The 24,274-nt window shown below is 34.5% G+C and overlaps 1 protein-coding gene across 2 annotated transcripts in view; it reads right to left on the bottom strand.

The window, feature by feature from the left end:
- The window catches only part of LOC146148602 (serine/threonine-protein kinase B-raf-like), a 101,565-nt gene that overhangs the window by 52,353 nt on the left and 24,938 nt on the right, over positions 1-24,274 (bottom strand). For both annotated transcript variants that reach the window (XM_083388417.1, XM_083388416.1), the window contains 5 exons: positions 21,450-21,624; positions 17,196-17,314; positions 15,258-15,367; positions 5,996-6,113; positions 3,943-4,100 (listed from right to left, as the gene is read on the bottom strand). In XM_083388417.1, coding sequence (XP_083244543.1) covers positions 3,943-4,100; positions 5,996-6,113; positions 15,258-15,367; positions 17,196-17,314; positions 21,450-21,624 — 680 coding nt within the window. The remainder of the gene's footprint in view (positions 1-3,942; positions 4,101-5,995; positions 6,114-15,257; positions 15,368-17,195; positions 17,315-21,449; positions 21,625-24,274) is intronic.

Here is a 24,274-nt window from a genome sequence, read left to right as displayed (position 1 = left end):
TTTTTAATTTTGCAATAAAATTTTTTTTTTAATTTTTTTTAATTTTTGATTTTTTTTTCCTTAACTTGTTTCTGCAAGCAAAAACAGATATGGGCCGAAAATTCCACCACTTAACTTCTGGCTTTGATGAGAAAGGGGTTCAAATATGGCGTAGTATTTGGGGAATGATCAAAGCATATATTTGATAAATAGAATTTACGTAAATAATGCGTACAAGCATGTTATTACACTTTGGCCAGCTAACATGTTTAAAAAGCAAATATTATCATTCTCTTAAAATGGTTTAACGCTTATGGTTTGCTATACTTTTGCCAAATTTTACTGGGTAAATTTTTACCATGGTTTGTCCGAGCAATCACTGTAAAAACAGACTTTAATTCTGTAGTTTCGAGCAATATGCAAAACAATTTTATGTGCCTAATAAGCCACTTTTTAAATTGAAAGTTTTGCCAATAGAAATCCAATAAACGCAGTTTTTTTAATATTTATTTTAGTATGACGCAATTTTATGACGTAGCTTTGTAACGTCGTCCCTAATAATGCATTCAGCTTTATGTTTTGCTTGCTGCGGCCCTTGTAGAATTTTAATTTGTTTAGGCCTGGTGTTGATATGTTTGATTGGAGTGACATGCGCAACAGGTGCAAATAGAGAGGCGTACACTGCCACCAGATTTCATTTATATTTGCGGCAGTAAAATATGTTGTTTTGTTATGTGACTAAGTGAAGCCTCTTTCTTAAATGCAAGTCGCACGTGCACAGTTTAATAACACAGCCACTTCTAACAATGAACGTTGCACTCGCGGGACAATGAAGCGCAGCCACTTAGTCGCTTCGCGAGCTAAACAAAGGAAACGATATGAACAAATTCTATATTGAGTTTTTCTGCTGCTAGGTAGGAGTAGATAGCGACAAAGAGTTAAAACGATGACGTCACAATATTTTAGGTTTTTGGTCCCCCCCAGTCAGAGGCCCCTAGGGGTACAGCCTCGTAAACCTTGACATGGCACCTTCATTCCACTCTACGCCATGTCTGAAAATTTGAAAGTTCTACCATGTCAACTTTTTCTATAAAGCTTCGGACAAAAATCGGTCTGAAACATAAAAAAACGTCAAAAACAAGATATGTCCCGAAAATAAATTTTCGACCCATATAATTAGCCAAAAATACTTTTAAGTTTGATTTCTAAAGCCTGGAAACAATCGCCGGTGTATTTTAAACTTGCAGATGGCTAGCTGATGTGCATCATAAGTGATGTATGCTGAGTAAGAAGTGTTCAACTTAATCATTCTATCAGCAGCAACTTGGTAGTCTCTACCTTGCGACCAGTAACAAACTGAACCTCTGCCAGTTGCACTGAAACTTGGAACTCTTGGCCAATCAAATCTTCTATTTTGGCGCTTTCTGTTACTTGTGAACGCATAACCAGCAACCCCAGGCAAAATTTACTTGGCTTGGTTGTATCAAAAAGTTTTCTTCCCAATGCCACTTTTCCTTCTTCGTTCAAAGTAGGTTGAATTTAACACAGAAAACACTATTGTTTCTTTACGGAGGTCCCAATGATGTTTAAGTATTGCCTTACAAATACACTTTTTGTTTGTGTTTCTTAACTAAGAAGAAGTTTGTGATCACTCTTTTTTTTGCCAAAAAAAGCATATTTAGAAAAAAAAAACAATATCTTTTCAAACAAATCTAGCTTTGAATATACACTTTCTCACTTAACAAACAATCTCAATTCCCTAAATGGCTAAAACTAGAAATAACTTCAACTAGGGATGTTTAAAGAAGAATATTGAATCCTTGGATATTCAAATTGGATTTATATTAAATTCTGCCGTTTAGTTCGAGTAATTTGAACCAATAATTTGAACCAAAATTATTTCTTCGTTTACGGCAGATGGTTGCACCTAATTGTACAAACGCGAGTGGCATGTTTAGATAAAGGCCTTTGCTTACTTTAAATGCCATGTAGTGCTGCGTCGTTTTTTTTTAAGGTGACCAATTAATTAGGGTCTCGCAATAACCTTTGTCAAAATAATTAAGTGTCAATCAAGTGTTATTGGGCGAGCGACTAGCATTTAATGTGCAGAGGTCTCAATTTCCTTTTTCATAATTTTTTCTAAATGCAAAAGTTGCAAAAGTAGCATTCCATTTAAAACATGCTGGCATTGGACAAAATGCACTGTAGGATACTTTAGGTCAACTTCAGGCCAATGTTTAGCGAGGTTATCCACAGTGCTTGATTACACATTAATGGCAATTAGTAACTTTGTCATTAACTAAAGATGATACAAGCTCGTATCGGTCCTATAAGGCCTAAATAATGCCTGAAACTGTAAGGAGAGGGTATGGTACAATTGTGGGTCGCCCGTCTGGCATTGGTCATTTGGATGTACTAGTTTGACTCTTGTTTTCCCCTGTTTAGGGTTAGGGAGGGATAATTCTAGGGAAATAGGAAACTAGGTTAGGCCTAAAATTATTAGGAGAGTTAGTGATGTACTTAGGGGTGGGGTTTGGCGTTAGATAAAAAAAGTTTGGGACTTATTTTGATTTAGGCGTTATTACTATTATTAGGTATTAGTACTATTTTGGTCTTATGCTGAACTGTTTTCTATTCCAACGATTATGTTGTTTTTATTTTAGTCTTACCGCTGGAGTCCAATTAATTTGGGTAACTTTGGTGAGTTTCAGTTCTGCGTGTTTTAATGACATACCATCAGTACCCAATAAACACATATCTCAAATTTTAAGTGTCCAAATGGCCTTCCCGGCCCTAAGCATGTTTACATTTGATAATTTGGGCACTTGTTCAGCAGTAAATTAGAGGAAATACTGACTTATTAAATTAGAGGAAATACTACACACCACTTTTATTGGCTGCTCATGAAGGACATTTGTTACACTTTACTAAATAAGACCGTATTCAAAGCAAGCACTAGCAATGTTTCATAAAAGCTACAGGCACTAATCCAAATTTGCAACTAAGGTATATAAAATAAGTTACCTACAGCAAAGTTATTTCAGTGTTTCCAATTACCCGAAACAAACAGTAAATGTGATGGATTTGAATACCATTGGTCTACTTTGAATATTGATGAAAAAATAATAGAAATGTCCTCACTTAGCGAAGTAGCCCAGTTGCCATGCAATTTCGAAGGAGCATGGGTCTTGATTACCCAATATTATTTTGTATTACAAAATGTCAAAGCGATTAATAAAATTGTAGCCAATTTTGAAACACTATATGCTTGAATAATCATAGAAGGATGCTACAATTATTCATGCTAAATCATGCAGCTCTTTTATCAGTCTGGCGAAAAAGCATGCAAACGTCCCTGTAGCTAATAACTTGCTTCGTTCATCCACATGGATTTTCACCCATTATTTGACACAAGAAGTCTATCTTTTTCATATTCTTTTGGATGCAAAAAACCTATAACCTTTTCTCTTCAACCAGTTTCTGTTCTTATTAAATTTAACCAATGCCATTATTAAACAATCTCATTTTTGACTAAGGTTAGTTAGGCTGTTTCATTTTATATGTTGTACATGGAACATAAATGTCCTGGGCAACACTGTGTGTTTTACATTTTCTAAAATTAGGCAATATGAATTTTTAAGTTGCAATCAGCTAAAGCATGCAATAATTTTCAAATAACAAATAGATTTATGCTTTTATATAAACATTTAATTTTAAATTAAAAAATGTGTTGATTTCTTTCAAAAAAACTTTATTTCCTGAATCTAAATCCTCTCCTACCGTAAATCATAAGCTTGATTTTCAATTGTTTTGCTTTGTAAAACAGTATAAAATAATTGAGTGTAAACCCCGAAACAATTTACAACTTTAGTTTGCAAAATATGCAGTTCTTGTTTACTTTTTTTTTACTTATTGAAAATCACAAATAAATTTCTTATTTTAAGTTAGCAATTGTAAACTTACTCAAGTTTTAACATTTGGCCTCTTGTAATGCAGAAATCAGGGACATCGCTGATACACCTTTGGTGCAACTTAAATCCACACATCTTGCATGTAACTCCTTGAAAAAGTATTCTGCAGCAGCGATCACAATAAGTCAAGGTGAAAAATGTCTTTCGTACCTAAATTCAACAAAAGAGATTTGTTAATCCAGCAGAAATTAAACTACCCTGTGCATTAACCCAAGCTAACCTGGATAATAAAATGAGTGGCAAAAAGCAAACAAGATGTGTGATTTATTTAAAAGAGAGACGGTTTCACATCCAATGTATCTACTATCCTTCTAAATTAAGATTTCATAATCGGTTGGGCTTCAGACGTTTTTAGATTGCGGCTACTCAAGTCGCTATCTATTCAAGACTGCAGCCCCGAACTGAACGTTGACACCTTATCAACACCCTATACCTGTTAAACACCTGAAGGTGCTAAATAATGGCCCAACTTTCGAAACTCAGACTGATAACTATTGCGTCCCATCTCTTATAAGGGATGCTTAATGTGCTTCTCAGTCACATCAACTGAAGATGATACAAGCTCGTATCGAAACGTCTTAATCAAGATGATGTCGATCTACTCAACCTTTTTGGAATTGCAATTTATTATCAAGATTTCATAACCTAATTAAAATAACCAAAATATTTTTTGTGGGAAAATTTGACCTCTTGAAATGTATTTAAAATGGATTTAGGTTGCGCTCAAGTTTACGGATAGAAGCAAACATGTTAGGGTCTTGGTAAATGATGTCTGATGTAGTCTGGTCTGGTCCCTTTCCTACAAACAGAGAACATAGATCCACCCCATGTTTTCATATAAATATATATATTGTGATTTTACGGCAGATGTATAACTGTCAAATGTACCTAACTTGCAATACTTAACCGACGGAAAAATAGTAAAAGCTAGTAGAGATGTTTAAAGTAGAGTCAAAAGGTATTCTAGAATAATAGGTTTTGAATCTAGAATAACAAATCAACTTTTATTTTGTTACTTGACTTTTATTTTTGTAGGGATTATTCAAAATATAAATTTGAGTGAGAAAACAGCAATTATTTGCAAGCCCAATTACCAACTAATTGTAATCAAAAAATTAAATTGCAAATAATTTACATTCTTAAACAACTGCATTTATAGTATTTATTGAAATTGTACCGCATAACTACACAAAAAATCAAAACTAAAACATAATATAGCAAGACCAGGTTGTTGCTGAAACCTAAGTTTCACCCTTGTTGTGAGTGTAATTCCTTATTGTAAGACATGTTTGTGATTTAATTTTACTACTGCTTGAACCTTGATTGACACTTTCGCACCTTGCTGAACATTGGCCTAAAGTTGACCTTGAGTAACAATAATACATACAACGCCTTTAAAGAAAATTGCAAAATCCCTGCACCTGGCATTTACACATTAGCCGCTCGTCCAATAACCTTTGAATGACCATTAAAAATACGGCGATGGTTATCGGCAAGTAATTGGCTATTGAAAAAACGCTAACGTCACACCATTTGGCAACACAAAGCGGGACAGTAATTGTTTAGACACAGCAATAGACGGCGTTCATCCAAACTTGCCACTTGCCTATGTACGATTAGACATAACATTCTGTGATACAACGAAGGACACCGCACTGGCTAACATTTAAAACATGGCTAACATTTAAAACAAGCGCAATAGTTGTTTTGTTTTTTTGTTTACCCCTGCAGAGTTTAATCTAAAATGTGTCAATCGCGTATATACACTTGGGAACTACTTTTCCCGATAAAAAAAGAATAAATTATATCGGTGTCAATTACCCCAGATAAATGGCAAAAATGGATTTAAATTCAATTTGGATTCAAATCTAAGGATCCGATATTCTAGTTTGAACATCCCTACTTGCTAGGAAACAAATCAATATGTATATTTAGCAGTAAATTATGAGCACTCTGTGAAAACAAGTTGATATCAGAGCTTTCAATTTAAATTAAAACAAATTAAAAGATTTCAAACTGATAAAAATACTTTTAGTGTAACTTACAAAGTTGTGGCTAGCTTTTAGAATGCGTGTCGATTTGTTAAAGTTTTTATTTTCGGTTCTGAGTGCAAGCTCCATTCCTGCCAGAAGACCAGAATCAATGCTCCACTCAATATGTTCACTTAAAACAAGAAAAAAATATCTGTACTATCACAATATTTTTTTTAGATTTATAAATTTAACAGTTAATTATTGTTGTAGGAGGGCAATATAAAGAAACATACATTAGCTTACAACAATAACAAAATGGAATGAAAAAATTAGCTAAATCAGGAATAAAAACAAATTAAACCAAAAATTGTAATTTGTTTAAAAAAAGATAGGTATACAATTTAAACACTGTGATTAAAAAGTCCTCTAATGCAGTAACATAAGGAGGGTAATTAATACCGCCTAGAATAAAATTTTAAAATTATTAAATCCAAATATACAAATTTGGGAGTAATTATAATGCATATCTTCAGATAATACATATAGGCAGGTCACAAAATCAATTTTGTGATATGACCCTACCTCATATAGCTTTTAAACGATAGACATGTAACAGTTTCAGTTCGTTTGAACTGTTGTTTGGGGTAATATAATCAAGTTTAATTTTTACCTAATTTCACAAAATTGGGTAAAAAATTAATTTTATATTATGTTCAATATATATTTTTCAATTAAAATTTATTTATGCTTATTTTTAAGACAGTTATGAAAATGATGGTAGCTGCAAAGACACATATTTTTTATTTACTGCAGTAGTATTGACTGGGGAAGTTCAGAGTAGAATCTCAAGTTATTCTATAATAATAGGTTTTGAATCTAGAATAACTAATCAAGAATATTAAATCCTAATAAACCTCTAGTACCTGGCAATTGCGCTGTGGCATATTACTTCATATGTACAATTAGGCATATCTTTCCACGATAAAACAAACAAATTTTAACTGTTACTCTTACCTTGTATAAACAATATAATTAAATTCAAATATAATTTGGATTCAAATTTTAGGATCCGATATTGAGTAAAAATGATCAAGCGACATGTCAGAAAAGTTCAGTATAAAACTGTAGCATAGTTTCCAACATCTTTTAATGTTAAATTGTAAAATAAAAATATGTTAAAATGAAGTCTATTCTTGTGCAAAATGTTTAGACGTCGTAAAGCATGGTGAAACAGTGTTAACACCTCTAATTCCGCCAGCCACGCACTTTCTATACTAATGCGCGACTTCAGTTTTATATTATGTTATAAATTAGACAGAACTTTAGCTGAGCAGCACATTAACGTCAGAACTCATGCTATTCTAAATAAATATTAATAACATTAAAAGTAATAATATATAAAACAGTATAAATACATTACAAGAAAGGATTACAGTCATAATAAACAACACTAATTTAAGTTGATAGACAAATTTTGAAAAAAGACACTTAGTTGGGTTTTGCAATAATACAACCTAGCTAGAGAGTGACCGCTTCATAACCCTGAGAGGCGCGAAGTGTATTTGTGTGTTTTACGATAGAATCAGGGGCATATCCAGAAAATCAAAAAAGGAGGGGTCCAGAATTTTCAACTTAGGGAATTACCCTATTTTCAGTCTGATGAATACAAACGTCATAAAATAGTGATGAGTGTGACGTCATAACATAGTATATAATTGTAATGACTCCAACAATAGAAAAAACTAATTAGAAACCACCAATAAACATCCAACGAAACATGCACGTCGACAATACTGCAATGTCACACCTGCGGAACCACTTAGTGTACAATCGTTATTTTCAGGCGAAAAACTAAACATAGACTGTGAATAATGTTGAATTGGTTTTGCTAGAAACGTGTTTCGACTATCAGCTTGCAGTTTTTTTAAGTTCTATGTACGGCTATAACTATCAAAATAATGCTTTATGTTGTGTTTCAAGGAGGCGCTCGTATTTTAGTGCTCTGCAATCCAGAAATTTCGTTGAAAATGTCTTCATAAACATTTGCATCTGTTGATGCCACCAACCAAACTGAGAGCAGTGGAGCTTGAAATGCAAAATAAATTAGATTGGCCAACTACCCGATATAAACGGCAAATTTGGAGTTCAATCCAATTTGGATTTGAATCTAAGGACCTGATATCTTACTTTCAAAATACCTAGTATTGAAATTAAATTTTGGCGAAAATCTACTGCTTAAAGATTATTATAAAGCATCGCTGATCCTTATTTTTTGGATTGATTATTAACATCTAACTGCACATGGAATAATAGTTACAAAATTATATAAATGGAAATGCTGAGAATAAAGAATAACGAAGTACAAGATGTAAATTTCCAAAATTTCATATTGTCAAACCATCTAAGCTACTTCTAGTTGATGAACTGCCTACACTTGTGTTTCTATTATCGTAAGCCTCAGCCTTTCAACACAGAAATGTGTTGGGATTTTATTAAATTAAAGGAAGCTAAAAATATCATCCAACATAACTCTCATGAATCAATCCTAATAATTTGGTTTGTCGCAATAACGAATAAATAAGTTAAGAGTCTAACCGCAAAGAGAATTTTTTTAGGGACTGATTGGTAAGAATTGTAGATATCAAAAAAATTAAATTGACCAACTTGGCTTTGTACTAATTATGCTAAGCAGACCTTTATTTTTTTATGGAACAAAGACTAGGACAAACTGAGACTTGGCTGTTATCAGACATAGAATATATCTACCATGCTAACACATGACATTTAATCAAAAAATTATAAAGCTGTGGAAGGATCACATAAATGAACGAGGCTACATAATGGCAAGGCTATTAATATTTATATTGACTCATCAAGTTGAGATTTGTTGTTGGCTGGCATTAAAACATGTAAAAGACTATTGCAATTGAATCGCGCCACAGCTGCATTCTGTACTGTGCACCTTGTTGATTAGGGCATGGTGTGAAAGATTACACACAATTAATAGATGATCACAATAAAATTTGAAGAAATAAAAAAGCAAAAAGAAACTGTAGACAGCAGTGCTTATTTATAATGGAAGAAAATATTAAACAATAGAGGAACGGCATTAAACTGATGGATACAGGGGCGTAGCGTGGGGGTATCTAGGAGATTTGACACCCCCCTTTGGAATTTCAGTAAACAATTATCACAAAACTAAAACCGTGATTGCTGCAATGTTACATCGCAAACATTGCACCTGGCGTTGAAAACACGTCGGTGATTATCGACGCCAACGCCTAATCACCGCTCGTTATCGTTGTTTCATTTAGCATTTCGTCTGTCAACAACTCAAGTACTGTAGTCTTAATCAAGCTTAATAACGAAAATATATTTCGTTGTTGGGACAAACATTTTTAACAACGTAGAAAACAAGCTTGTGAGGACCAGCAAACGTCTTCACCGCAGGTCGCTCTATTGAATGTTTTTTATTAGCCTCAATCTCGAAAAAGAGCGCTTGGCCGTCGCATTTTAAAACATAGATTAAAACGTCGGCGAACTATAGCTTTCCGCTAAACCAGTGGTTCCCAAACTGTGGTACGCGTACCACCGGTGGTACGCGAGAGTCTTTTAGGTGGTACGCGACAACGTATAAATTTTGCGAAAACTTTTCAAGGCATACGTATAAATTTGCGAAAACTTTCAGATTGGGTAATTTGCAATGTTGCGTTTCAGTTACCTTTAATTTGAGGTTTCGCACGTTTATAACGTAACACTTAACTAGTTCCACATAATAAACGTTAATTGTTAGCTGGTTTGTAGTAATGAACTAATAGCAGCAGTGTAGTATGCCGTATGTATAATGATATTTCAAACATATTGAACTGCTGTAATTTCTTTTAAAATAGAGGGTCATTGCGAGAACTAAAGGAACATGTTTAAAACGAAAGTACAGTCAACTACATCGATCGCATTAAAACTATTAGTTGGGTTTTGCTTAATTTATGGCTTTTATGTCTTCTTGGAATGACACTTGCTAAACTTTAATACAGCTACATGCTCATTTTCCTATATATATGCTAAAATAGTTATAGTTTGGTTCCAGTCAGATGTAACTTGGCTAGGTGGTACTTGAACACTGTACACAAGCTTAAAATGGTACGCGAGAAAAAAAGTTTGGGAATCACTGCGCTAAACTGATAATAAATGGCCGTCTTACCGTAACTTCAGTAATAAGCCATGTTTGTGTGGTTTTCTTGCTCAGTTTCAGCTGAATTTTGCCAAATTTAAAAAAGATTCTAAAAAGGCAATTTTGAAGCCACGCTTCATACCATCAGCGAAGTTAATCTACAAATATCACCAAATTTGTTTGATAAACATCGTTAAGTTTGCTGACAACGAAGTGCAACAGTTTGTGATTGTTACATCACAGAGGCTGTTCTAACACCGCAATTCCATATCGTTTCACGCGCAATTGAAATCAATTGACAATCGGACGTCAATAAGTCAACGCGGTGTTGCAATTTTTCTAACGTCAAATAGACGAAAAATAATCCTAATAATCGCCGTAATACACAAAACGTAACATTTTTCGGGCTTTGCCCGTACTCGCTGGAGTTTCTTCACACCATACCCCAGGCTCCCTCGTTGGTTTGGGTTACTGATCATGTGACACAGTGGCGTATCCAGGGAGCTGGGGTTTAAAAAAAACTATTGCAATCAAAATCTAACGCAAAACTCCGTTTTTGTCTTTTTGGTCGACCGTAAACGCAATATATATTTTATCTCTTTCGATAATTGTTGAGGTTGGTCTTTCTTTTTTTTACGCTACAAGGTCGAAGTTAGGCGCAGCTAATGCTCCTTGCTGTTCGCTGTCTGCTCTAATATTAGATATTTGTTAACAACGGATTTTATTGAACTGAATTAGATTCTTAAAACGTGGTATAATGATGACTATCGTGCGCGTTTTAAAGTCGTTTTTTATGTAATGATAGTTAATGCAAAATTGTTCTCTATAAGCATATTCTAAGACCACGTGTTTAGTGTGCAGTTGACACAACTTATTTCCCCTTAACTGCAGCTTGTATTTTAGCTGACTTGGCACACAGCTAGCACAGATGTTGCGCTAATCGTCGCATAATAACACCAGCGAAAAACGATCTTCCTTTAGTATTGGCAAAAAGCAGGTGGCCAAAAGCGTGCCGGTAATTTACAGCTAGTCCCGTACATGGAACTTAAGAATCTGCGCTGCTCAAAGTAAAAAAATTCGACTATCACACATAGTTTACGGTCTTGGATTAGTTTTTCGCCTGGCAGGAGTGTCGACGACACACGTTTTCTTTTGCTGGACGTTAGTTGTTTTGTTTAGAATGTTTTTATGACGTCATTACAATCACTATTTTATGATGTCACATCCGCCACTGTTTAATGACGTCATTATTCATTAACGTCAGATGGAAAATAGGGGAATTCCCTAAGTTGAAAATTCGGGACAACCCCCTTTGAAACGGTCACGCTACGTGCCTGGATGGATAACATTTCATGAGAAAAGAATGAATATAATAGTAAAACACCCTGGTGGAAAGTTTTTAACACATATTGCTCCAGAGAGGGATATAGCTAAATGCATATCTTATGTGATCAAAAATAAAAATATGACATGATGTATGCATCTTATTGGTTGTGATTTAACTTATAAGAACACAAACAAAATAAGTAAAGTAATTGCTCTTGTTGTAAAATATTTAGGTCAAACATTAGTATACAATCAACACTTAAATATTGGCTAAAGAGTCACACCACTTGAAATGTATCATTTAAAGAACATATTGGTTGTATTGAAAAATATATTAAAGATTAGTCTTTGAGTAATAACTGCTGGGCTACCACTTTCAGAATTACCTGGCAATGTTATTAAAAATATTTATCATGCAAACAAAAATAGGGTCAATAAATTAGGCACGCTGACTTACGCTTACATGCTTGTTTTTGTTTTGAAATATGTTAACATAATTAAAATAAAAAAATCAAGTGAGAATCTTTTACACTTGGTTAACTTCATTGCAACAAATTATACTGCATTGTGTTTTAGGATCAAATGTCAACCACTCTACAAAGATGCCTCACAAAATAATGTTCACTACAAAGGGCTGAACTACTTTGTAAGAAAATCCAAAATATTGTGAAACCTAAAAAAGCATACAGTGCCAATAAAAACGAAGCCTTGGATCACATCAGTTGGCAAAAAAATCAGAAAGGTTAAATTACTGCTAGGTAAAATCGTGAAGCACACACATCAGTCAAATGAAATGGCTATTGAAATTGTTACGCAAGCGAAAAAAGAATAAATTCTTTCCAAATTGAATTTCCGACACCTCCATGCATGATCTGATTTAAAGAAGGATTGTCATTGATAATGAGAGACAACACTTGACCCGTTGAAGGTAATTCAAAATTTCACATTTTATTCAAATTTTTATTGTTTTTCATTTTACCTAATTTTGCAAAAAACATTATTATTAGAATGTGCCCCAAAGTCACCCCTAATCACAGCAATAAAATTACCGAACTAATAACAAATGTAATTGTTGGAGATTTACCACCAATTAGTAGCAGGGTAGCTTTTTTAAATTGTAGCAGGGGAGTATTTTAAAATTTTAATAAGAGATGGCTCCTGGTTATGAGTTCCTGGTAGAGCCACCTTTCCCAGAAGGATAAGTGATATGTTTTTGTTTTTTCCTTTATTTTTCTTTTTCAATAAGATTCAATTATTTCAAATTAAATGCTGTGCTTTAGATTGTAATGGTGTCATACAGAAGCTATATATTTATTAATAGTTAAATTTCCTCAACATATTACAAGGAATCGGTATTCTGCATTCATTATTCTAGATTCGAAACATACTATTCTAGAATACCTTGGGATTCTACTGGAACATCCCTACGTGTACCTCAAACAAATTTTTCAAAGACTTGCACATCGAATGGAGCAAGACCATTCCCAGACAAAGTTTTTACAATCCGTCGCTTTCCTAAACCAACAACACTTAGAGCACTACAAGAATTTGCAGGTATGTTCAATTTCTACCACAGATTTATTCCAGCTGTCGCACAAATAATGTCCCGATATACAAAGCATTGTCTTCCAAAAGCAAGACACTAGTTTGGACTGATGAACTACATAGTGCATTCGATCAAGCAGCACTGGAACATGCAACTACGCTTGTTCACCCACAGTATCAGGCCCAAACCGCTTTGACAGTTGATGCATTTAAAACAGCAGTCGGGGCAGTGCTTGAACAATGCATGGATACCGCTTGCATTTTTTAGCAGGCTTTTGCGACAAGGCGAAACTAGATTCAGTGCATTCGGTCGCGAACTTCCTGCGTTGCACCTATCCATCAGACATTTTCGCTACTTTCTTGAAGGTAGAGCATTCACAGCGTTCACCGATCACAAGCCACTCACCTTTGTTTTCAAAAAAGTTGCTGATCCTTGGTCTGCGAGACAACAATGCCACCTTACGGCGATCTCTTAATATACGAAACACATTGGACATGTAGAAGGTAAGCAAAATGTGGTTGCAGATGCAAAATACAGTTCAGCAGGACCTAATTGACATTGATTAATTACTTTCAGTTAGCAACAGCACAGCAGGATCTGGAAGTACAAGCCTACCGTACTGCAATTTTAAAATTAAAGTTCAAAGATAATTATATTGGACCGTCCAGTGTAAATATTTTTGTGTGACATTTCCACAGGTAATCCACAGCCTATTATTCAGAAAACTTGGCGAAGAAAACTTTGATGTGGTTCATGGTCTAGCCCATTCGTCCATTCGTACAACTCAAAAGCTCATATCATCAAGTTTGTTTGGCATGGTTTAAACTTTAAACAAACAAATACAGGAATGGAGCTGACAATGTATAAAGTGATAAAGAGCAAAAAAAAAGTGCAGCGAAATGTTCATTTCACCATTGGAGACCTATCCCATTCCAACAGATCGATTTCAACATGTCAACGTAGATATCGTTGTCCCTCTACCAACATTTAAAGGCAACATTTTTGAGGTGGCCGAGGCAGTCCCAATGCCAGACGCTACAACAGAAACGTGCGCATGTCATTGGTGTTTCATTGGATTGCCTGCTTTGACGTTCCTTCGGAAATGTCCTCCGATAGAGGACCAGAATATACGTCGCAGCTGTGGGCTAATGTCACTCAGCTTACTGGAATTAGACATAGATGCAATACATCCTACCATCCCCAAGACAACGGTCTCGTTGAACACTTTCACAGGAATTTAAAAAGCGTTATAATGGCTTGAATGTAGACAGCAAACTGGATAGAGGAATTGCCCTGGCTACACCAAAAGAGTATTTAAAAGCATTGAGCACGGAGATGTTTCTATTGAACAACTATTTCCCTGGGATTTTATTTCTCACGCAACTAACTTGGTTGAGCCAACAGAGTTTCTTTAAACACTTTGAAACTCAATTAGCAACCTTCTTCTGTCAAATGTCAAAGCATCAAAATGTTACTGCTGATGCTCCGTGTGTCTTGTTAAGTTGTAAATATGTTTTCATTCCCAAAGATGGTTACCACACCCTCTAAATCCTCCTTATGCGGACCCATTTAAGGTTTAGGAACGTCACGCTAAGTATTTCGTTGTAGACATTGCAGGACAGCGACGGACTATATGTGTTAATCACCTTAAACCTGCATAAGTAGACCCAACTCCACGTTCCAAAAAGACGAGGTTGGCCACGTACAAATGTTAACCAAGCTTCTGGGGGTAGTAATGTAGCCCCTGCAGCATGTTAATCGAAGTGTGTCTTGTGCCTTTTTACGTATTTGTTTCCAACTGCCTTTTTAGTGTGCTTTTGTGTTTACGTGTCGCACTAAACGAATACAAACTTGCCACTACAATACAAGCATTCCAAAATTGGAGTAGAGTTCGTAAAATGTTGTGTAAACATGTTACAATGGTGATTAGTATTACTTTGCCATTACCTGGACAACAGCCAAGTTTTAATTTTTTATACCAACTTATGGCTACAGTGGAAAACAGGTAAAAATCTTATTTTAACTGGGCAAAGCTGGTTATTTTGTCCAGCAATAATAAGGCAAATAAAGGTCATTTAAAGCAACAGGTTGGTTGCCCTGCTAAGTAAACTCAAGGACCCATGGTAATAAGGCGAGCAAAAGTCTGACATTGAATCAATAACTTGCTAACAACAATTAAAAGATTTCTGCAATTCATAGCCAAATAGAATCTAAAAAGTTTAGAAATAATTCTTGAAAATAAAAATATATAAATTTCACTCTTGATTCAATAAAAACCTGTATGTACTAACTTTGTTCCAAATTTGTAAACACAGCATTGATCCAGTTTGTCACTTAAGTATTTTAGGCGGGATGACTTTAGAACAACCTGTTCAAGACGTCTTCCAGGAATAGCACCAACCTGTTGCATAACATATTTAATTGATAATTACATTAGTATCAAGGACATCAGGTACAGGCTAAATGGGGAGGTGATAGGAACACAATACAGTATCAAATAAAAAGTTAGCAGGAACCAGTGTTTTCACTCATTTTTTAACGCATAAAATTTTGAACATGAGCCAAAATCAGTGTGCAAAGAACCATCAAACGTAAAAGTGCCTTGGTCGTCACTTTTTTCAGTCTGCTAACATCAAAAGTTGCGAAAAATCTAGTGGCACCACTGCTAACTGATTAGATATGACATCTTTATTTTCTTTGATGTCAAGAAAGTTATGAGGATTTTTCCAACTGGCGAATTCAAGTATTCTAACTAAAATAATATACTTTATAAAAACAAACACCCAAACATAAGCTTTGTACGTAAGCTCGAAAATACTAATTTTTGGCATTTTATATTCGCATGTAACTTAAATAAGACTAATTTAGGCACTTTTTTGTTGTTCTGTATCTCAAATAAAATTATTTGACACTTTTTTGTTTGTGCGTAATTTAAAGGATTTCAGAAACTTTGATAAAGTAAAAATTGGGTACTGAAGGAATTATATGTTAACACTCATCTGTAAGAAAATCATCTTTATGACCAGAAACTCTTCTTACACACACCTGTTAAAGTTATTCATTGTCAACATGCAAAATACTATTATTTGTTTTATAAGTATCAAACCATCAGCAATGATTAAATTGCAGACAAGGTTACCGACCACTTAAATAGACTATTTTATATTTTAGCACCTTAGCAGGCGCCCTGTGGTATGTGCAATAATTCAACTAAACCATAGCCACAAATATCGAACAGTATATTTTTACAGCCAAAAAGATGTGACCTGTTTCCAAGATCACAACAAAGATTTTCACTTTGCATAGTTGATATAGAATGGTGTAAAGCTTTCTTCTATATTTTAACTATTTATTCATCATCAAAATATTGAATTGATTTTTGTGGAAAAAAAATTAATGTAGTAGAAAATATCTGAGATCGTTTGTAGAATCAGCATCTAACTCATAATTAGAATAACGAGTATTGTGACCTGTTTCCAAGATCACAACAAAGATTTTCACATTGCATAGTTGATATAGAATGGTGTAAAGCTTTCTTACATATTTTAACTATTTATTCATCATCAAAATATTGAATTGATTTTTGTGGAAAAAAATTAATGTAGTAGAAAATATCTGAGATCGTTTGTAGAATCAGCATCTCACTCCTAATTAGAATAAGTTGTCTATTTGTAAACAGAATGTTGAGTTTCGGTAACAATGTGATGTATTATAGACTGGCTGTTGGTAAAAATGAAAGTCTTGTACTGCATCTTGCAACACTAATGAACAATTTTCTGCAGAATCACCAATAAGATTGTACAATCAAGGCTAAATGTTTTTTTCAATGTTGGATCTTAACCACTAACAAGTTTCTTACTGCTACATGTGTCAGTCTATATATTGAAAAAATTAAGCAGATACATACCAAAATGTAAATAAATAGTAATGCAAAACAATAAACACTTTAAAATATACATGATAGAAACACTAGGCTGTTGACAAAACCTTGAAAGCTGACTACAGTTTTTGTAAATTTTATAAACAATTTTTGTGCATTTTGTAAAGATTTTGACTTAAAATAATTTTGACAAACCAACATGTAAATTTTACAAAATTTTAATATTTTTGGCCAAGTCACAAAATAATCGCCCTAATAATCAGTAATAAAAATAGTAACTGATCTAGGTTTTTAAACAAGTGTACCATACAGACAATTATTTGACGTTTACATTTACTTTAGCACTTACAGTAGTTTTCCCATTTGGTAAGTATATGCGTATCACTCCAATTGGCTTGTCCCCACCGCCTGTTACAGGTTGAGACTGAACAGCAGACTGGTGAGGTGACTGGGAATTTTCAGATGAACCTATAGAAAATAGGTTATAGGTTATCCTGGACTATAGCCATAAAACCGAAATATAAACAACATTAACAGCTGAATACACAGTCCGAATAAGACCAAAATAGGACTAATATCTAATAATAGTCATAGAACTGTCTTAATCGGAACCTGACAAAATAATACCTAAGTGGCCAGAATTAGTATAAAACACTATACCTTACCCAAAACCCCACCCCTAAGTACATCACTAGCTTCCCTAATAACTTCAACCCTAACACAATTTCTAACAATTTAATACTACAGTTTTATAGATTTTCAGCTTAAGGTATTGTTGCTTTTATTCCATATCCAATCATCAAATGAGTTTGACAATTAAATTTAGAAAAATCCCAATCAAGAAAGTTACAGAAATTTGAAAATTGATCACCAGAGGGGATTTTCTAACACTGCTAAACTGAAAATGAACATATCAAATAAAAATGTATACAATTTATTTTCGGAAAATATCTTGTTTTTGCAGTTAATATTTAGGCTGAAAATTTGTTTGAGGTACATATCTTGATTTTTTGCCTCTATTTTTGTTTGGTTTGTTTCGGTATGTTTTAGACCGATTTTTTTCCAGAGCTTAAATAGAAATAGTATACATCATAGAACATTTAAACATCATAGAACATTACCTTTAGCATGGATACATATTTGCTAGGCATATTTAGTTCACTTTATAAACCTAAAGATGACAAAATAAAATTATGGGGTAAAAAATACATTGGGTTATAAAAACATTGTTTTTTTAACCACATTCCTATAGAATTGATGGGGTAAAAAAAACACAAAAAAATTCTGAAAGCATAAAACAGCTAGAAAAGTAAGGTATTTTTTGTTTAATAGATCAAAGGTATGACTAGGGATGTATAAAGTAGAATCCCAAGGTATTCTAGAATGATAGGTATCGAATCTTGAATAACGAATCCACAATATCGAGTCCTAGCATATTTTTAATTAACTATTTACATTCTCTTTTTTGGTGAAATATTTATAATATGACCTTTAGTGACAAAACATCACTAAAGGGTACATATAAAAGTATGATTAAATACCAAAGGATTAACATTAAAAGGACTGCAGTTTAAAGTTGTTTAAATATTTGTGCACAACCACACAAAAATCACATAATTATAAAAAACAGGTTGTTCCCCCAACTTAATATTTTGCCCATATAATAGTAAGTGAAATGCAATACAATAAACTGTTCATAAATTCAGTTCGTTTTATAAGACATTGTTTGGTTTTCGTTTCACTTTACAACAAACGTTATCTGTCAATAAGCCGGTAAAATAATACTCTGCAAAGATTACGAAGTTACTACTGCCAATATTTCATTACTATAACTTAACAATTAGGCTGCTAGTAACCGTGTAAAATCGGCCCAAGTTGACCTTGAGTAACCCCGTAGCGTATTTTGTTCAAGGCCAGCACGTGTTACGGTGGAACTGAACTTTATCTTTCTCAGAATTGGCCAGTATTTTTATTTGGGGAAATTAAAGTGTGGCCATTGTTTTGGCTTAAAGTTTTCATCAATTTAGGAAAAAATGGAATATACTTTAGAATCAAAATTAGGGATGCTCAAAGTAGAATATTGAATCCAATTCTGCCATTTATTTCGGGTAATTGGAACCGATATAATTTAATGTTTTACCGCGGATTGTTGCGCCTAATTGCACAAATGCGTGTGGTAAGTTGGCCTGTCGCCGCGGCGACCAATTTATAGTGCTTGCTTTAAATGTAACCTCGTAGTGCAGTGTCAGCGTTTTTTCGGGCGACCAATTACCGCGTCCGCGATAACGTTCGTCTAATAATAAGAGTCAATCAAGCGTTATTGGGCGAGCGGCTAACGTGTAATGTCAGGTGTGGAGTTCGCAATTTCCCTAAATGCGTTAAGTTGCAAAAGTAACATAGCGTTGCAAAACGTGCTGGCCGTCCACAAAATGCGCTATGGGGTTACTTCAGGTCAACTTTAGGCCAATATTCAGGGAAGTTATGCAGTTATGCACAACGTAATTGTCAAGAATTCGTTATGTCAATAATAACTTTGAATTCTTTGCAGTACATCATTTGACTGCATAACAGATCATGTTAGTCAAAAAAGAAGCAATAAGACTTAACAATGCTTTCAAAATCAGGACCGAATTGCTTAAGACTTCTGTGTGGAGTGTTGCATTTTCTCACTATTAGCAAAAATATAAGTTTTGGACACAACCTGGACAGTTGACATAGTACAGTTTACAGAACGGCTTCAGATGACAGTTGTTAAGAATGTTAAACATATGAGAGAGTTTTTTAATTATAATGTACATATGTTAGAAAATTGTTTGGGCGATTTATTGCTGTGATTGTGGGCCCTGTAGGGTAGATTAAGATTAATCCCTTCCCCAAACAAAATCGAGGTTAAATAATTCAATAAAAATATACTAGGATTCGCTATTCTGGATTCGTTATTCTAGATTCGAAACCTATTATTCTAGAATACCTTGGGATTCTACTTTGAACATCCCTAATCAAAATACAATATATAGGTTGGCTGAATAGCAAAATTACAACATTCACCCAGGGGTGTAGCGTTGGGGAGGGGGATGTTTAGGAGGCTTGACACACCCCTTGAAATATTAGTAAACAATGATCAAAAAACTAAAACCTCGATTGTTGCGATGCTACATCCGAAACATTGCACCTGGCATTAAAAACAAGTCGCTGCTTATCGCTGCCGCCACCGCCTAATCACCTCTTGTTATCGTTGATTCATTTAGCAGTTCACCTGTCACCGACTCAAGTAATATCAAAAAGCCTGATAACTAATATATATTTTATTGGTAAAACGAACAGACTCCTCAACGGTCAAGTGCTCTTTGCCGCAGGTCACTCTATTTAAACGTTTATATTAGCCTCAATCCCGAAAAGGAGCCCTCGGCTGTAGCGGTTGTAACAGTGAGAGTCATTGCACGCTTTATTGTGCAATCGGAAAAATCTAACTACAAAACAAAAATTTTGTGATAGATACGTCACAGAGACTGTTCTGACACCACAATTCCATAGTTATTCGCATACAATTGAAATCATGTGACATTCGGACAGGAATGAGTCAATGACGTGTTGCGTTTTTCTAGCGTGGAACAGACCATGTCCGTACCCCCCTTTTCGTTAGTGATATTATCGTTTTTTGTTTGTTTTTGTCAGGGTTTCACTCACCGTCCTAAGCGGCAATGTTTTTAATGTAATTAGGTCACGTGACTTAAGCTAATGCGAAACCAAAATCAAACGCAAAACAAAGTTTTTTGTTTCTTGTCTGGTCGACTGTAAACACAGGATTTTTTACCTATCGTTATTAGTTCGGGTTGGTTGATCAGCAAGTGTTTTTGGCAATTAAACATAATAAATCAAGAGGTTTTCATTTATTCTCGCTAAAAACATTGAATTAGGAGAAGCTGATGTTCCTTGCTGTTCGCTGTCTGTGCTAATATCCGATGTTGGTGTAAGTCTGAAAGACGTGCTTGCAATTTAGCGAACTCCATACAGGGATCTACCAAAATCAATCACAAATATTTCACGGTCTTGTTTTAGTTTCCCTCCTAAAGTTAACGATTGCATGCTAAGCATTTTGCAGCTGGCGCCTGGCAGGATTGTTTACTTTGCGTCTAAAGTTACGCTTTTGCTGGACGTTAATGGACAGTTTTGATTATATTTTTATTTATTTATGACGTCATTAAAACCACTATTATGACGTCTTACCCTTCACTATTTTATGACGTCACTAAAACGTCAGACGGAAAAACAGGGAATTCCCTAAGTTGAAAATTCGGTAACGCCCCTTTTTGGATTTCTGGATATGCCCTGGACGGTAATTGTTCCTGGTTAGTTTTTTATGACGTCATTAAAATCACTATTTTATGAGGTCATTATTCATTATCATCTGACAGAATATAGGGGAATTCCCTAAGTTGAAATTTTGGGACACCCCCCCTTAAAAATGGTAACACTATAAGCCTGCATTCACCCTAAAATAATTACCCAGGGAGACAATTTTCTTTTTTCAAAAGCAAAAAACTCAATTACACTTGATTTTTGCAATCTTTTGACAATGAAGGAAACTAATTTATTTACTCACTTGTTTCATCAAATTGACCATTTGGAGGAAAAAATATTTGAGTGTGAACACTGGATTCTGGTGAAAAATTCAGGTTGCATTTGCTATGAGGAAGTGCATCCTGCTCCAATATGTCAGTAAGTCGTTCTAAGCGCTTTTGATGTTCATCCAATCTATCCGTCAAATCCCTGTATTCCTGTATTTTTAAAACAAATATTAAATTTATGTTCTGGTTCAAATGGCTAACTGAATATCATGAAAACTAAAGTCTAGTCAATCTTCATATACATAAAGGAATAATGTTACATGAAAACTTTTTTTTTTTCACTGGAAAGTGAAACTAGGTTACAGTGCCTTTGTGAAAAAGGTGGATTTAACAACAGCTTTTAGTTCCCTGAAGTGTGGTAACAACATTTTTAGTTGTTTTTGTTTTGAACTATGAGTATTCACTCTCTGTTCACTTGTTTAAACATTTTAGTATGCCATTTTTTAACTTTATGTGGAAAAACATTAGAAACACGCATTTCTCCATTGATTCTATTATTTAAGGTTGACATATCAAACAAAAAGTTGTGGTTCATCTGGCCAGAAAAAGGCCACCATTTTGGATTTTTAAAACTGCCGCTAAGGTCATTCCATGTCAATTTGACAGACCATATTTCACTTCTTATTACATTTTGAAAACACTTTCTTAAAAAACGATGTGTTTCTTTTATTGAAATACTCTCCATATCCAAAAATATAGCCTTTTCCGAAAAATAAGTAAGGCAGCTTTTTGGGCTATTGGAAGTAACAATGACATATTTGAGGTTACGTCTGATGATGTTTTAGGTAGAATATCAGATCTTTACATTTAAATCCAAATTGAACTAAAAAAAGAAACTTGCAGGAACCATTTTGTTAAAGACAAAGCAGGTAAATTTAAATTTCACATTACAATGGATTTTGTAGCTTCACTGAATGTTTTGGAGTCCATTCTTCTAATAACTTTAAATCCTTTTAAAAGCATTTAATAAGATTCATGTGATTTGGTGTCGTCTGTACAAATTACCACCGACACAATAGCAATATTTAAAATGGCAGTTTGTAGGAAAACAGAAGATTTCTGATGACCATGCAATCAGCATGACTTTTCCCACATGTTGAAGTAGGAAAGACGCTGCTCAATGTGAATTGAAATACATAATTGCCAGAAGAGTTAGGACCCTTACAATAACCGTGTGTGTTTACAGCTTAAAAATAGATATTGAACAAGGCCTCTTTGATTAGGCACCTGATACCATGTCAAACACAGTAAACTCTTAAATTTGTTAGCACACACTTGTCAAAAGTAGTGTATTGTTTAAGATGGATCGCTAGGCGGCAAGACAGTCGCCAACTACATAAGCTCACAGAATTCTCTGTAGATGATGTTGATAGCATGACAATCGCTTTGGCTGGGGCCTAAATGAGGTACAAAATGTGACAAAGAGTACCGCCAGCCACAAGATCTAAATCATGTATTTCCAAAGTGAAAAATGCTAATACCATTCTTTTTCCAAACCTTCGAACAATTTTGCAGATAAGAAATTCCCACTTTTACCTGACAATGACCTATTAAGCATATGCTAAGCATTTCTATGTATTATCAAAGATACCGCTTATCAGTATTACATGTTCATTAACACGTTAAACACCTAATATCTATCATTTGCCATAAGCCAAATCTCAGAGTTTTATGATGATTAGGTTATATAACAAGTAGACAAATAGGTTCTCAGTAAAGCGCATTCTAGCCTTTCCATATCAAAGCTTTACTTCTGTTACATAATGTAATATTTAATGATTTTGTTTTGCATTTTGCATTTTCGTTCCAGTTAGTGCTCCTCGATTTATTTGCAAAATTCCGGTAACTTCACTTGAGGCTGTGAACAAAGGTTTAAGTTATCTGAATATGTTACCTTCAGTTCGCGTGCCAGTATGCATACTCCTGACATATTACAATTAACCTCTGAATCAGGGGTCGGCAACCTACGGTCTGTGGACCGAAACCGGCCCACCAATGTAATTCATCTGGCCCGCTGGCTTTTTGACAAGACACCAGTCCATTTCAGACTATTTTAACTATGTAAGTGCAAAAAATTTTTCGTGCTTTGCACAAATGATCTTTTTACGCCTGGTATGTTCACCTTTTTATTCTGTCTTTTGTGTCGCGGACAAACGGAAAACATATTTAAAAATGTAGGACGTATATTTTTTTACATTGTTTTTATTTTCTATTTTCGGCAATGTAATATAAAAACTTGCAAGAAATTCAAAAGAAATGACGGCATACCAAAACAAATGGCGATCGCTTTGCTCGCTCACTATTAAGGTTATCTTGTTTCCTCAAAGTAGTTATAATACACTCTTCATTAGTAGAATGGATGAGGATGTGTGGACTCGAATTTTAAACCAAACAAACGCTATTTTTTCGCGATTGCGCCAACACTTTACTGCCTCCTTAAATGAAATTAAACACGTTTTTAAGTGCAAAAAAAGATCCGAGGCCAGCCTGATTCACAGATGTTCTAACATTTTAATAACACAACTCTTAGTTGACATTTTGTGCGGCACGCAGAAACCTTGTTAAGTTTGGTTTGGCCCACGACAAGAAAAAGGTTGCCGACCCCTGCTCTAAATAGTCATTCTAATGAGCGCTGGCAATTTTACTGAGCAGCGATTAGCTGCTTACTGACATCTGGCAATATGCCAAATAAGCCATTTATCTCTGAGATTGTATTTACCAGTAAGTTCTCAGGCCTCCAGGCATATTGCAGTCAGTGAATCCCTTTACAATTCGTACAAGAGCCTTGTTTTTCGATGGC

The sequence above is a fragment of the Ascidiella aspersa genome, chromosome 4, assembly GCF_963924565.1.
Source record: "Ascidiella aspersa chromosome 4, kaAscAspe10.2, whole genome shotgun sequence".
NCBI classification, from domain to species: domain Eukaryota; kingdom Metazoa; phylum Chordata; class Ascidiacea; order Phlebobranchia; family Ascidiidae; genus Ascidiella; species Ascidiella aspersa.
Note: the sequence above shows the minus strand (reverse complement) of the source record. Positions and strands in the feature narration are given on the sequence as shown.